Below are 17,586 nucleotides of genomic sequence, written 5' to 3'. Positions count from 1 at the left end.
ACTGAGATAGTTTCTTGTCATTTGTATCACTACCTGTTACCTTTCCCACAAAATAAAACTATAGTTATGAGTTATGTTAAAATAATTTAAACTCAAATCAGTCTTGAGACAATCTTGCATCAGAGTCCTGATCCACTTGTCAGATTATTTCTTATTCTTACACCGATGTTTTCAGGGAATATTTGATTGGTGTAACAAAGCCTCTTTTCCACTTAACTATGTTTTATTAATGAAATAATGGAATAATTACTACATGAAAATAAAAATATTAAATAAATGAAATTAGTTCATTCAAATGCCACACTGATATGCATGGGTGAAACATGGGTGACTTATTAAATCAAGTTTAAATACTGATCTCACGTTCATAGAGATCAGACGTTTTATCTGCACACAAATGTCAGAGAGTTTAATTAGGGACATGCAGCACAGAGAGGGTTTCTTATCTCTTCTGGGATGTGTGTGTATATGCATTGGGTGTCAGTGGGAGTCAGTGCCATCTCTCCTGTGAACAGACATATCTTTGTTCTGGTCAACAGCAGCTCAAGGGCAGCATCTCTGAACTCTATATCAGATTCACTGGACAAGCAAATGCATATAATCACACACACACACACACACACACACACATACTTGCCTTTTCTATCCCCTACCCCTAAACCGACCAAAATGGTGTACATACAGTATAAACCAGGCATACAAACTCTCACGTACATACACAAATTATATTAACCAAATCCTATTTATGTCCTTTTCCCCACAATGCTTCTATTCCCAATTCATGCAATAAACATATTACAAAAAAATCTGGAAAAAAAATGGTCTGTGAATGTCACATATTCTGTGAAACAAGCCACTCATTCTGAACTTAAACAAAGCTAGAAAGCATTAAAACGAAAATAAAAATCAGTCGCTCTAGCCAGACAGTGTTATTGAAAGTTGACAAGGTCACACACTCCTTGACTAGAGTTAAAGTGGTTTGGAGCTATCTAGACAACCATCTGACCTTCCAGTCGCATCAATATGTTATTTAACTCCCTCTTGACTTGAGTCAGGAATTAATCCAATTTGTAGCCATTTTAGTCAAGATTACAACAATATTACATTATATATTACAACAAACAGAATTTAAAGTATTCATATTTATCCAGCAACACTGAATCTTTTCCTTTTTTAAATCACTTCGCTTGTCTGTGTTTACACATTGCAGACAGGATGTCAGTCCATTTATTAGTGGTAGAGATTTGTCAGTCACACTATAGGTCAGTTACACTAGTATGTTCTTTTTGACTAACTGGTTGGTATGTCTGATGTCCAAGCAGTGCTAACATACACTCTCTGTGTTCTGTAGGTCTACTGAATAAAATCATCCTCATGATCTTTACCAAAATGTATGAATACTAAAATGAATACCAAAACCTGGCCAGACAGCAAAGCTGCGTGATTAATCAAAAGAAATACAAAATTGTGTAATGGCTTAGTAAGATTACCAAATTGCTAATTTGGGCTGTGATTTAATTATATAAATAATTCTGCTGTAAGTTTGAGAGTGCAACATGCATCTGGGAACAAAACATGCACCTACCATTTTCCCAGACTTCTAATGTGAGAAGCGATTATCAACAAAACACTTCATTTAGTATAAATGAATAATGCTCATGCAGAGATTGTATTCCCAGGTGAAAGGAAGTAGACCCAGACCCAAACCCAAACCCAGTAACAGTATTGTCTGAAGGTTCTTAAAACTTAACAAGCTCATTCACTTTACAAAATTATTAATTTTTATTTACAAACTGACTTACATTGCATTTAATGTGGACATTCAGTTCAAGCATCCTCTGGGAATCCCATTACCTTAGGTGTCTCTATAGCGGCATGCTCAGTTTTTTTGAACCACAGGAAAATTTAACCATTTAAAACACTACAAGAAATACATGTCATTTAACTTTTTTATGCAACTCAAAGGATTTGAAAATAGTCAAATGTTCATTATTCATTGCCAAGATTGTCAGCAGATTGTGGAGCAGACAAAAAAGGACCTAGCACTCTTCTAAATCACTGGAGGTTTATTGGCTTTTATCATGCTGATAATCTTATAACTGGCCTAATATTTGCTGATTAATAAACCTGGATGATATATCTGCCTAGTTTGCTATGACTACTGCTGCTGTCCAGGGGAGAACTGGCTTCCGAATGAGCCTGCTTTCTTTTTTCTTCATTACTGTCAACTAATGGTTTTGCCACTGTCAAATATGTCTTGCTTAGCTGGATTTGAAAAGACAATTAATAGTCAGTTATATTATAAATTTAACTTCACTGACAACAAAATCTGAACTAAATTAAGCTGGATAATAAATGACACTATTAACTTTTGTAAGGCATTTTGTAACTAACTGATTTTACACCAATAACACTATTATTTATTCTATTTATTAATATAGCCGCTTTAAAATAATATGTATAGTGTACAGCACTAAACGTGTCTTGACTATTAACCCATATTCCATAAAACAAGCATATGTATATATATATATATATATATATATATATATATATATATATATATATATATATATTTACACACACACATACAGTCATGGCCAAAAAATATCAGCCCCCTTGGTAAATATGATCAAACAAGGCTGTGAAAACTCATCTGCATTGTTAATCCTTTTGATTTTTTCTTTAAAAAAATCACACAAATGTATCCTTTCATTGGATAATAAGAATTTCAAATGAGGGGAAATATCATTATGAAATAAATGTTTTTTCTCTAATACACATTGACCACAATTAGTGGCACCCTTTTATTCAATACTTTTGGAAAAGTCCATCTTAAGAGTTTAACAACTCTTGAGTTCTCTCCTGTAATGCCTGATGAGGTTAGAGAACACCTCACAAGAGATCAGAGACCATTCCTTCATCCAGAATCACTCCAGACCCTTTAGATACCCAGCTCCATGTTGGTGCTTCTTCTCTTCACGTCACTCCTCTCATTTTCTATTGGGTGCAGGTCAGAGGACTGGAGTGGCTATAGCAGAAGATTGGTTTTGAGCTCAGTGATCCACTGTGTTGTTTTTAAGGTTTGTGTTTGGATTATTATACAGTTGGAAGATCCAAACATGGTCCATTATAAGATTTCTAACAGAGTCAGTCACTTACTGTTTTTTTATCTGTTGGTATTTGATAGAATCCATGATGCGATGTGTCTAAACAAGATATCCAGGACCTCCAATACAGGCCCACAACATTAAAATATACAGCTGTATATTTCATTGTACACATGGGGTACTTTTTATCTCTGTTCACCAAACCCATCTTGAGTGTTTACTGCTAAAAAGCTCATTTTTTTTGTTTCTTCTCACCATAGAAGCCAGTCCTATTTGAAGTTCCAGTCATGTCTGATAAGTGAATGTAGATGTTGTTTTTTTTTTTTATATTTTCTGCAATTCTCCAGCTGTGATCTTTGGAGAGTCTTTAGCCACTCAAACTCTCCTTCTCACCATGCATTAGGATGATATAGACACGTCCTCTTCCAGGCAGTTTTCTAACATTTTCTGTTGATTGGAAATTCTTAATTATTGTCCTGATGATGGAAATTGGAATTCTCACTGCTCTAGCTCTTTTCTTAAAGCCACTCCACCAATTTGTGTAGCTCAATTATCTTTTGCTGCACATCAGAAATATATTCTTTGGTTTTTCTCATTGTGATGGATGATTAAGGGATTTGGGCTTTGTCTTCCCTCCTCTTTATATTTCTGTGAAAAAGGTAGCCATTAGGGCTGAGGAAATAAATCGATGCATTGCGAATCGTGAAATGATTCCACGTCGATTCTGAGATTTTCTGAATGCATCGCAATTCTTTCTTGAATCGATTCTGAGCTCAGTTTCGAACAGCAGATGGCTCTGCATGGTTTAGAAACACCCGTACTCTACTGGTTTCCAAATCCTTACAGACACTTGAACCTAAAATAATCATTAATAATCATAATTAACCTACATTACAAAGCCCCCCTTTTGCCTTGTGCACAGCTGCTACCCAAAATCTTCCCAGATAATATATATATATATATATATATATATATATATATATATATATATATATATATATATATATATATATATATATATATATATTTGGTTCTAGTTATGATTATCATTTGTGTGAGAGTGTGTGCGTGTGTTGTGTGTGTGTGTGACAGACTGTGTGTTAATCTTTCTAACGCCTCGATCCCCTGATGCTCAGACTCCAGATTATGGGTGTTTCACAGGAGGGAAGATTTTGGGTAGCAGCTGTGCACAAGGCAAAAGGGGGGCTTTGTACATAAAGATAACAAAAGACCTCCATTCTGTACAACAATAACAGACTTCAGAAGAAAGCCATGCAGAATAAATCTATGTATTATCTGTCTGCATTCATGCACTAAGGTCTTACATCAGATTAAACAACATATTATCTACAGTTATGTCTTCCTTTTAATGTAGGTTGATGTAATTCTGGCAAATTGAAAAAAGATAACCCAGAGCAACCAAGCATTTATGAAATTTAGCATAAAACCACTCCAATATGAACATGGTAAATTATCTGGATTGTCAACACAGGGGATATAAAACCAATCCAAAACCTTCATTGTCCACAATAAGTGTGAGTGTCAGTCTCTCAGTTCCCCTCCTCCATTTCACCTCCACCATGTTATCAGCAGTGAGGATTTATTCAAACCCCCACAATCCTTCACTCCTTGCGACTACAATTATTCACCTGTATTTTAATAAATGCATCTGCTCAATGCAAAAACTGAAGCTCTCTGTGCCGTACTAATGAAGAGATCCTTTCCCAACCCTCTGGACAAATACAACCCTTCAAGGTCTCTTTCAAACCAATATCAACCAGTTTGTGTTAAACAATTCATCAATTATTTACTCAACTCACGTGAGCTGTCTCCTGAAATATAATGATCATATTATATAATGAACAAATCAAATCACTGATCAGTTTATCTATATTCAATTCCCAAATGAAACATGATTATGTTTTACCAACATCAAACCTCACTGGTTTTTGTGTGTCACACTTTGGCTGAGCATGGCGTATACAGGTTACGAAGAGGAAGAATAAATGTAAAACAGACTTTATTAAAAAAAGGATAACATCACCAAACTAAATGCAAATGTTAACGAGATCCAACAATCCACAACTGAAACACAGGCAGAGTAAATCAAGAATGATTGGAAAAGCAGGTGTTACAAAAAAGGGAACTAGTGAGAACCATTGTAAGTGATGAGTGGAATGAAAATGGAACAAATAAATCATGGCAGATAAAACAAGTACTAAACACAATGAGAATGAAAACAAGAAATAGCATAACTAGGCTGGACCTCGGTATGATGGTACAACAGAGTGTGGGAGGTCAGAGGAGAACAAGAAGTTGGCCATAATGCACATAATGCCATAGCAGGGCATTTTGCTGCAGTATCCATTTTCACTAAACTAAATGTAAACGTTACAGAAAACGGCAAACCAAAACTGAAACACAGGCAGATACATAGTGAGTGAAAGCAAGGTTGACTGGTGTTACAAACTGGGGAACTAATGAGTAACCATGGTAACTAGGGGTGGGACGGTTAGGTTCTCCACACATGGTTCAGCACGCGCTGGGACCATGGTACAATTTAAATCTGACACGTAAAACAAACAAACAAACTCATTTAAGCTTTGCCAGTTTAAACATTTAATAGCTAAAGGAAATACAGTGGGATGAATATTAAGCTCTCTCTGAAGTATTGTGTTTAAATGGACAAATTCACACAAAAATTGTCAAGATGGCCATCTTGGTAAGTATCCTATAGCAGACATAGCCGGCTGAACTTAGGCGTACTGTATCACTGCATTGTATCAGTGCATTCTCTTTAAGTGACAGTCTTTATATTAATCGAACAGCAACATCAAAGAAATCATTCACTGTTCTTGATTGAAACGCTTTTGTAACTTTTGTAACAATACAGTTGAATATGCAATTCTGTTTTACGTTTAATTACTTTATTCAATTTCTGTACCAAAAAACTAATGCTAGAACTACCTAAAAAAACTGAAAATCGCTGTGTATTTTATTTGTCTCTTTACTCTGTTTTATTTATTTGTGCTGTTGCTTGTAGTTAGATTTTTTTTAGAAAGTATAGAAAATATAAAAGTATAGAAAGTACAGTTTTTCCATAAACATAGCGCATACCTGTCACAGTCATGGACTTTCTGTTCCTTTGTGTTTTCCTACTTTGGTCATGTTCCTTTACTCATTTTGTTCCCCACCTGTTTCCATTCCCTTGATTATTTTCCTTGTGTTTAAAAAACCTGTTCGTTTAGTTCCTCATTGTCCGCTATTAATGATGTATTGATGTTATGTTCTAATGTTGGAAGATTTGTGTTGGATGTGCCCTTATTCTCCTGTGATCATTAAAGAACTCTTTATATCTTATCTCCATTATCGTGTGCCTCATTTTACACCCCAGCACACATGTGACAGAATAGCGGATTTGAAATACCCTCTTCAGCAGGGCCGACGATGAATGGAAAACCATTTTACACCCTTCGCTCAGGCCGGTGTAATAAAGTACGGTGTAATAAAAGTACAAAGCGAGCGGTCTGGGAAGTTGTTAAGGCACGCCAGATCGATAAAGTCCCTAGTGTGGTCCTCCAGGGAACTGTCTAACTGCTCCAGGCATTGGACCTGAACAGCTGGGATATTCATACCGGGAGCGGGGAAAACAAAACAAAAAAAAACAAAGAAAAACGCAGCTAAACTCACTTTTGGGTCTGCTATTCTGTCACACGCGTGCTGGTGTGTAAAACGAGGTGCACGACGATGGATATATATATAAAGAGTTAACCAAATTTTACTTCATTTTAAACCAAATTTTGTAATGAAGACCTTTGAATTTTTGTGTGACAGTTTCATGAAATTAAATAGTGAAATGCTGGTGAAGTGACTAAGCAGCTCTAGAGACAAAATTCATGTGTGGCAGATGCAGATGTCATTTTGCAGTTCAGTATTCACAGACACTAGTCCATATTGCAATTTGATTAAATATACAGCCTTCCTTTAGATTTATCAATTCAAAGTTTGCCAAATTCTATGACATTCCACATTATACAGTAAATTCCATTTTAACAGTATCACTGGAATCCACATTTATTCAGCATTTCCTGCATTATGAAAAATCACAAGGCCCTGCTGTATGTACTTTTCAGAGCTTGTAGCTTCTGGACTCCATTTCCTATGAATGCATTGACAAAAATAGTAAATATCTTCTTTTGTGTCCAGCATAAGTTTGGACCCAAATTTAGCTGTTTGCTACATTTAATTAATTGATTTTAATTTATACTTTTTTCAATATCTTATATCAATAAGGAACTGCTTTTTTTACCTTTTAACTGCTCGATAAAATGTACCGTTTACTGTTTCAGGTAAACTTGCTGATAATACAATCATTAAACTCTGAGCAGTGTCTATGTCACAAAGTTTCCTGCCTGGTCTTAGAGAACTAGCATTACCTGCCAAAGAAACAAGATGGAGAGTACTATGTGAAATGAAACATTCTTATGTGTAAGAACATATTCAGCGGACCTCACACCCTCTTGCGAAGGCCCTGGTTATGTCTGTTGCAATTTTTCAGAAGCTTCCATTTGATTGCTTTCATATGGCAAGCCTGTTTGATCTGAAGCTTTGTGTCTCTTACCCATTCCTCTCTCTCTTTCCCTTGACCTTAAAACTTTTTTTTTTGCTCTTTAGCTTCTAGCCCCACTTTCTTAACTTGCAGCACCCTTGTCTGATTCAGTACAATCTTCTGGTTTTTCCTCCTCCCAAGTGTTTGTGTTCAACAGTATATCAGAGTTTAACATAGGCTTATTAAACATCATGTTTTATAATGCAAGTTACTCACTGGGGCAGCTGAGGGCTTCTTTTGCAGTGATGCTCTTGTTGCATGCCGAGCAGAGTGTGGTGGCAGAAACACTGAGAGAAGTAAACAGGTGACCGTTGCTGTAACGCGACTCACGCTCCTTTGTCTCTTTCTCCCGTGCCTTCCGCTCCTTCTCTTTGTTCTGCACACAGAAGAGTTAAAAAAAGATGTGTTGAGCAAGAATCGCATCATAGCATATCACCATTTACTACAATCACAGCATTCACTACATAATGAAAGTCACGTTGTGTGGGACCAAAAATCAGTGAACTCTCACTGCTGTTAATTCTATTTAGACACTGCACGTCAAATGATGTAAACAAGAAATTATTAAAAGTCAACTAGTTAATAAAAAAGTAACAATAAGTGGATTACAAGTATAAGATGATTTACAAGGATGCACAACTCAAGTTGAACAGAAACTTGGTTTAAGCAGTACTGAGTGAATTCTGACTTGACTGTATTATGTTGTTTCCCACGTGTATTGTTAGATTTGACTTGGGTGTGTTGTTTGGTTATGTATGCATTTGTCTTCTTTTTTCCCCATGTTAACTTGATGGGGTTGTGTATTAGGTTATAAAATGTAAGTCATCCAGCTAGTTGTCATCGTAAAACAAAGGGGTCTTGTATCACCCTTAAGAGGTTCATTCTATGATAAAATTCTCCTACTTATTACTATGTAATACTATAAATCGATGGACACAAAATATGTGAGTAGAAATATTTTATTAGCTCACAACTCAAAGTTTCCACTAAATATTTTTTGTATATGGGTCAAGATGAACAAACAAATTTAAAAAGACAACATTTTAAGTGATAGTGTACAGTCAAAACACTTTTTTTAATCACTTTTCCCCAAATAACTAACTATGTGAACATTACAATTGAGTTTGTTTTAATATCTCATTTGTTTTAAATGTTAAAATATGTTAAAATGTACAAAACAATCATCTTGGCAACAAGACAAACACTACAAAATATTATATCACTGCTAATCCTCGGATGTCATTTTCAAAACAGTTGATAAGTGAGATGCAAGATAGCAACAGCTGCATCTGAAGGAAACGAGTCCTCGAGTCCTCGGTGTTATATGAGTGACATGAAGCAAGACAGTATCTGTCACGTGGTTTCCGCCAAAAGATGTGTTTTGCAGCTATTTTTAGTTTGATACTTTTTTTAGATATTATTATTAGATATACTATTCTTTTTTAGAATTATGACAACAACCTATCCTATACAGATAATGCACCATCAGAAGATATTCACAAATATTTAATACACAAATACATGATATCAGATAAGGAAAAATGAAGCATTTTAAAATATATGTTTGCAAAATGGTTGTTTAGCATGTGACATCATCAAACAGGAAATACACTGAGCTGTTTTTATATTCTTCGCCTTAAACGTGTGAGAAATTTCACAAGACATGATGTTGATATAAGAGGATGTTAAAGAGAATTGTTCAGGCTATATTTAGACTGTTATTTTCAATAGAAAGCGTGAAAATAATAATGAACGCATTGTATGATATGCTATAATGCTTCCCTAGTTGATCAGTTAGTGCAAAACATATTCAAGACTCATGTCCAAACTGATCATACAGAGTTGGAAGTGGGCACAGCATGTACATGCTGATGACAAAATCTACAAAGGTGGCCAAATGTTATTAGAACACAAGTATTTTCACCAGCTAAAATGATTTTAAATCAGTTATTTCTATCTTTTGCTGTAGTGTGTCACACTGGAAAAGATAGAAACAACTGATTTAAAATCATTTTTAGCTGCTCACAATTCTAGTGTTTTAATCATTTTGGCCACACCTGTATGTCAAGTATACTTTGGAATTTAAAAACCCACTAAAACCCAATGTATCTCATTTTTAACATAAGAGTGTGCACCTCAAGCAACACAACAGGGGTCTGTGAGATTTATCTCCATGCATTGACTAATAAAATGTGTTTTTTTTTTGCATAGTACGAAGTAGATTGCACTGTTGTCATTTTACTGTCCTTCTCTCTGTAATAAGCTTTAAAGGCAGTAAGTAAACATATATCAGCAAGTGAAATGAAAACCTGTGTTATTTAAAGATAATATTTCATAGAGGACAGGTAGTAGAAAAGATATGGGGGTTACTTCACTATTCAGACTGAGAAACAAAGGGAAAAACAGACTGAAAGGAACAAAGGCACCCAATGAGATGAATGTAAGATAATACCTGACACACACACAGACAGTGAGACAGGAGCCTTCAGTTAAGCAACAAAGAGCCAAGAGACTCTGGCATTGATAAACCAACAATAAACCAAACCAGAAAGAAAAACAAAAATTCACCTACAACTCTGAATTGCTGAAAGTGAATTTCCCAGACAACACGATTTTAAAGGGGTCATATGATGTTGCTAAAAATGTAGTCTGTGTATTTGGTATATTGTGTTTATGTGGTTTAAGATAAAAAAAAAAAACATATTATTTTCCACATGCTGTAAATTATTATTCTCCTCTATGCCCCAACTGTGTGACAGAAATGTTATGCCCATCACCATATTGTGATGGTGTGTCCCGGTCAGAACATCGGCGGGACAAGACAAAACAATAAAACCCATTACAAACGAGCCATTTGCTGCATCAAGTGGGGACATAATTCCGAATTATAATGACTTATACGGTCTTTTAACGTGTTGAGTTGCATCTCATCCCGTCCGCGTAAACATAAAACCATATCTGCATTTGTGTTTGGAGGGCCTGAGGACTGGAATTGAGAATCGCTGATCTACACTGCTCAAAACTCGAGTTTGCAAATCTGCCCACACAGTGATGTAGACATGTGTGGACATCTCCTGCTCCCTCTCTTGAAACCAACAAGGAAGTGACTAAAACTGCAATTCATCGACTGGCCGCTTGAGGCTGGCTGCAAAAGTCAATCCCATAGACTCCCCATGTTAAAATGCCCAACTTTACAGCAGAAAAAAAAAAATTTCATCCTGGTGCAAAAAATAATTTTGGTCTATATAGCAAATTTTACCCTTCATGACAACTGTGAGGGTGGTGAATTTTTTTATTACTCATCCGTTTAAATTATATTTAGCCTTAAAGTTCTGCATAATTAAGGGCGTGGCCACTAGAGTGACAGGTGGATTGCTGCTGCTTTCACCGCCGTTGCTCTAGGTCGGCGTGGCTTCAGCAACCAGCTCCCGCCTTTTTGCCTATTTTAGATTACCCAAGAGTGACGCGTGGTTATGCGCTACCAAGATGGAGACGGCCCTCTCTGCCCACTTTTGGTTTCAAAAACTCTATTTGGAAACCTATGGGTGACGTCACGGACACTACGTCCATGTTTTTATACAGTTAGAAAAAGCTGTTTTAGGGGGGTTTGGTTGACTTAAATTTTATAAAGAATATCTCTTTGGGTTTGAGACTCTGTTCTTTGCAACTTTAGGGATCTTATCTATTCACGGCTAACAGCTTGTTACACTCAAAAGAAAAAGTAAAACTTGAAATCGCATTATATGACCCCCTTTTTTTAAGTAATCATTTAGTCACCCTTTGCAAGCTCAGAAAGACATATTTTGAAGAATTTTCTCAGCGTTTTAAATCTTAGAAACTCAAATCTAAAATCATGCAATGTGCAAATGCATCAGAGGCTGTTCTCAACAAAAGGGTTGTAAAAAAATAGATCTCAAGTCGCTTTGACAAGACACTGCACATTTGTTTAATATTTATTTAATATGATATTTTAGAAAGATGGTCCACCCCTAAATTGTAGTAATGAATTTGATACAACTGTTTGGCGGAGGAAGAATGAATCAACAAAATAAGGCATTTCCAGAGTAAAAATGTTCTGGAATATAGATAGGTGAACAGCATTCTGCATATCATTCACAATGTTATGTTTGCATCCACTGACAAAATGAAACCATGTGTGTAACTGAATATACAGTAAATGTAGAATTTTACCACATACTGTGTGTGTGTTCAATATAAGCTTACTAAGTGAGTGGTTCTCAACTCTCAACATTTTGTAAGTCGTCCTTATTTAACACACATGATTCAGAGCATAAGCTCAATAGCACAGAGCTCCAAGAATTGAACTAAGTTTGTCAGATACAAGTCAAGTCACCTTTTTTTATATAGTGCTTTAAACAAAATACATTGCGTCAAAGCAACGGAACAACATTAATTAGGAAAACAGTGTCTCAATAATGCAAAATGATAGTTAATGGCAGTTCATCATTGAATTCAGTGATGTCATCTCTGTTCAGTTAAAAGTGTCTGTGCATTTATTTGCAATCAAGTCAACGATATCGCTGTAGATGAAGTGACCCCAACTAAGCAAGCCAGAGGAGACAGCGGCAAGGAACCGAAACTCCATCGGTGACAGAATGGAGAAAAAAACCTTGGGAGAAACCAGGCTCAGTTGGGGGGCCAGTTCTCCTCTGACCAGACGAAACCAGTAGTTCAATTCCAGGCTGCAGCAAAGTCAGATTGTGCAGAAGAATCATCTGTTTCCTGTGGTCTTGTCCAGGAGGTCCTGATACAGTCTCGCGTTCTACTTATCTTTCGTGTCCGCACAGCTTGTGAAGTATATTATTCAACCTCTAAATGAGCACCAATGTACAAGATTGACATATACGCAGTACCACCTAGTGAGCTCGATCTGCATCAGCATTTACCTCTCAGTTGTGCTGTTGTACATACAGGTGCTGATCATATAATTAGAATATCATCAAAAAGTTGATTTATTTCACTAATTCCATTCAAAATGTGAAACTTGTATATTATATTCATTCATTACACACAGACTGATATATTTCAAATGTTTATTTCTTTTATTTTTGATGATTATAACTGAAACAAAACCAAATTCAGTATCTCAGAAAATTAAAATTAGCAATGCAGCGTGGCATGGAGTCGATCAGTCTGTGGCACTGCTCCGGTGTTATGAGAGCCCAGGTTGATCTGATTGTTGGGTCTGGGATATCGCATCTTCGTCTTCACAATACCCCATAGATGTTCTATGGGGTTAAGGTCAGGTGAATTTGCTGGCCAATTAAGAACAGGGATACCATGGTCCTTAAACCAGGTACTGGTAGCTTTGGCCCTGTGAGCAGGTGCCAAGTCCTGTTGGAAAATTAAATCTGCATCTTCATAAAGTTGGTCAGCAGCAGGAAGCATGAAGTGCTCTAAAACTTCCTGGACCTTGGACCTCAGAAAACACAGTGGACCAACGCCAGCAGATGACATGGCACCGCAAACCATCACTTACTGTGGAAACTTTACACTGGACCTCAAGCAACGTGGATTGTGTGCATCTCCTCTCTTGCTTCAGACTCTGGGACACTGATATCCAAAGGAATTGCAAAATGTACTTTCATTAGAGAGCATAACTTTGGACCACTCAGCAGCAGTCCAGTCCTTTTTCTGACGCTGTCTGTTGTTCAAGAGTGGCTTGACACAAGGAATGCGACAGCTGAAACCCATTTCTTGCTATGTCTGTGCGTAGTGGTTCTAGCCAGCGGTTTTTGCAATGACCTTTTGTGTCTTGCCCTCCTTGTGCAATGTGCCAATGGTCGTCTTTTGGACAACTTTCAATTCAACAGTCTTCCCCATGATTGTGTATCCTACAGAACTAGACTGAGAGACCATTTAAAAGTCTTTGCAGGTGTTTTGAGTTAATTAGCTGATTAGAGTGTGGCACCAGGTGTCTTCAATATTGAATCTTTTCACAATATTCCAATTTTCTGAGATTCTGAATTTGGGATTTTCCTTAGTTGTCAGTCATAAACATCAAAATTAAAAGAATAAACATTTGAAATATATCAGTCTGTGTGTGATGAATGAATATAATATACAAGTTACACTTATTGAATGGAATTAGTGAAATCAACTTTTAGATGATATTCCACTAATATGAACAGCACCTGTAGTTGCACAAGTTTGCATTTACACAAAAAAATCTCTGACAGCTTTATGTCAATATTCCAGAACTGAAGCACACTGAAAATGCAGCATATGAGGAATCAAACAAGCAAACATGGATTTGGACTTAACAGGGTTGCTTATATTAATATTAATATTGCATGTCAAAAACATCTCAGGGTTTTTAATTCTTTGTCAGACTTTGTTATAATGAGATTTGTTAAACGTCTATGTTTTGTTTACCTCTTGGCAATTATATGACAAACAGAAGTTTGTATTTTATTTGATAGTTTCAATTAATATCAACTCAACGCCGACATAAAAGTGCCCTTATTCCTGCTCAGTGACACAGACGCATTGTATCAGGAGGATTTAGTTATTTTTATATCCAATTCGGATCACTTTAACTGACAGTTAAATGGGTCAGTGTGTCAGCTCAGTCAGCTCATGATACACTGAACACAAATGTGTGTTAAATGCTCTAGGAATAAAGTGTGGCCTGTTCTTGTTCTGAGCCTTGGGCCCTGTCTCCAATTCCTCAGTGGAGAACATATGCCCCATGCCCTCAGGAAATTAAACCCAGACAATAGCTTTAACAGAAACAAACATGGAAAAAAGGCATAGAAAACATATGCGGGTGAGACATGTCCCCAACTCTTTTTGTAAAACTGATTCCATACCATCATTTGTTTTAAATAGTTTAGTGAAGGAATGTATATCTACAACACTTATTTTTCATCCTTTGGTTTGTTACAATTTTTTTTATTATTTTTATTATTATAATATTTTTGTATTATTATTATTATAATATTTTGGTTCTTGTACTTTTGTAGATTTTAGGGAGGGACCTTTTAAATAATCAAAATAATTTGGCAAAATGTCATAATTTGTTTAAATGATATGGAATGGAACTGTAATGTAGTCAAGAAGACCTGCCTGGAACTTCATGATGAATCTGATAGCCTTTTATTCACATAGGCTATAAACATTTATCAATGCACATACATGGATCACTTCAAATATGATCAGCTGAAGCTCAAATCATTGTTTAGACGAGAACTGTTTTACGACCTAGAAGGTAGGAAGTGGTGGGACCATGTCCACACATTTCACAATTACCTACTCCAACAAGAGATGCTTTAAATTTTTGTGTGAGTGCTTACAGGCATGCATTCTTCATGATTGTAGATTGTAAGCATGTATGCTTCGACCTCTGCATGAAAAGTCATATGTGAGCACAGAGAATTTTCACTAATGCAAATTTCATAATGTCTGCATTTACATCAAGGGTGAACTCATGGACATACAAATACATTTATGCTGGAAGTGATGGTTTTTAAGTTTCCCACACATAGATATGTATCCGATTAGACATGTACAACAATATCAGTTTCTTAACCAGGTTCACTGAAAATACATTCTTGCAGTGACATTTCTGCAAAATGATATCACATTGCTTCTTGTATATTATCATTATTTTATCTTGAATATTACATTTCATTAAAATGTATAAGTTTACAAATCATGTGTTGTGGTAAATGCATTTTGAGGTCATGAGTCTTTTTTTTTTTTTTTGGTAATTGATTATCTGTCCCTGTAGTAAATTAGTTTTAAAAGGAATAAACATTGTTGGCATTTTGCTGTTTATTCGAGCTGGAAACTGAGGTAAATTGTATGTAGAAGTACATTCTTTAAATTTTGCACTAAAAAAAAACTAATGTGGGTAGAAGCACATTTTTCCAGTGATCCTGGGTTGGAATTTTTGATGAGATCAGAGTGGTGTTGGTGACAGTGTTGGGAGGTGAGCCTACGATTCATGAGCAAGTCAAGCCTAGCAAAAGCAATCAGAAGAACACTCCCACGGTAGAGTGGCAAAAGCAAAGGCAAATGCAGCAATCCGGCAATCCAATCCATATGCAGAGTTCAGCTCCTGCTTACAAATGGGACCAAACTGCTTCTTCACCTTTTTCGCCCTTGACCATTTACTGATGCATTACACTGACCTCGACTGATTGTCATCTTTAACTGTGTCGGAGTCCATTCATTCACTTCTTGACCATAAGCACCTTCCATAGTGTCCTTGCAGGGAATTATGCACCCAGATGATTACACCACTTCGGCTAATCGCTCAAAAAAGAACTCTCAATGATAAAATCCCAGCTTAACTGCAACATATGTGCATGTGCCTCATATTCTCTGCTACATCTTGTTACTGATAATGTATCACAGCATCACAGGGAACACAGATCCAGGTCCAAAAATCATCACAAAGCATCTACAAGATAAGGTCTTGGCAAAACCACGTATACAATACACATATCTTAAGAGGTGAATTCTAATTTAATACACCAAAATTAAATATTATAGCGATGCGCAACATGACAATGAATCATCCCTGTACAGGCTATAGAAAAAGGGAAGTAATTGCGTCACTTAACATTTGTTTAAAATAATACAAAAACTTTGGGGGAAAACAGATCATATAAACTGGTTCACAAGCAAATTTATGGCGTAAGGACCTTACACAGCACATATAAGAACAAAGACACGATATATAGAGTACGGGAGATGGAGGGAGCGTGCGACACGGTATAAAAAAATCAATAAAGCGTAACCGTGCTGCAGTCAAACACGCTCAAGTTGTAACTTTTGTGTTTTGTGAACGTACGTACTACAGAAAGCGTGCGTAATGAAGCACCAGTAAGTGCAGCAATGAATGCTCTGTAACATGCTGCAGTCTTTGTATGGCCCTCCCCCATTGGTTCCCTTCAGTGCCATAGACAACGTGTTCATACTGCCGCACAATGGACTAAATACTCACGTTACTAACATCTTAAGAATACACATACATAATAGAAACACCCATAGAGAGATAAAAAGAACAATAATACATGTGAACCTTATTGTAACATATGTTGTTAATTAGATCAAATGAGAAAGAAGAAGAGTAGCAGCAGCCTCCATCACACAGCAGAAAAAACCTTCAGCACACACCACTGGAGAGAGCTATTCAACAATATGTTACCATGTTGTTATATATATCCTTCGTGCTTTAACAACAATGCTTATGCATTCTTTAAATGAAAACTTAAAGAGTAATGTAATTCAGATATAAGATAGAGCGTTAAATGCGTTATAATTCATTTATTACTCACCTTAACATTAACGTCTTTCATTTTTTCCTGGCGTGCTTTCTGTAACGGGTCCGAGACACGGGACATCGCGAGAAAATGAAAACTTTACCAACAGCAGTCGGTTTATATAAAATCCAGATGTTTCAATCTTGTTCTGAAAATAAGCATCCAGTGCGTGAAGCAATATGGAAAATATACATGTGCATTAAAGCTCCATTAAGTCTCACGTGAACTGTGTTTAATAAGACACACAAGGTTTTTTTTTCTTCTTTCACAGGAAACTCTACAGCCTGCAGACTTTCAACCAATAGCAGTCGTGTATTTCTCTGACTGATAGCCGCTTGACCAATCAAATTTGCAACATATGATCGACTCCGCCCTTCACAGCTGCCACAGTAAAGACTACAGCAGGACGCGCCACATGGGTGTGTGTGCGCGCTCGTGCGAAGGGAAATCCTGAACAAACACTCAAAAGTAGTTTGAATATTTAAAAAAAATATTTTAGATAAATATCTGAGACTTAAAAAAATATATTTTTAATCATGTAAAAACGCTGTCTATTAGTAATTCGACCTACATT

General features: G+C 36.3%; 1 protein-coding gene across 1 annotated transcript in view; it reads right to left on the bottom strand.

Annotated features, from left to right (window-relative positions):
- Positions 1–17,271, bottom strand: part of LOC127974533 (rho guanine nucleotide exchange factor 2) — a 41,724-nt gene extending 24,453 nt beyond the window's left edge. Inside the window, exons 1-2 of the mRNA XM_052577878.1 lie at positions 17,028–17,271; positions 7,936–8,095 (exon numbers count right to left, since the gene is read on the bottom strand). Coding sequence (XP_052433838.1) covers positions 7,936–8,095; positions 17,028–17,093 — 226 coding nt within the window. The 5' untranslated portion in view covers positions 17,094–17,271. The remainder of the gene's footprint in view (positions 1–7,935; positions 8,096–17,027) is intronic.
- Between the last annotated feature and the right edge of the window lie 315 nt (positions 17,272–17,586).

This window comes from Carassius gibelio, chromosome B16 (genome assembly GCF_023724105.1).
Source record: "Carassius gibelio isolate Cgi1373 ecotype wild population from Czech Republic chromosome B16, carGib1.2-hapl.c, whole genome shotgun sequence".
Classification (NCBI taxonomy): Eukaryota; Metazoa; Chordata; class Actinopteri; order Cypriniformes; family Cyprinidae; genus Carassius; species Carassius gibelio.
Note: the sequence above shows the minus strand (reverse complement) of the source record. Positions and strands in the feature narration are given on the sequence as shown.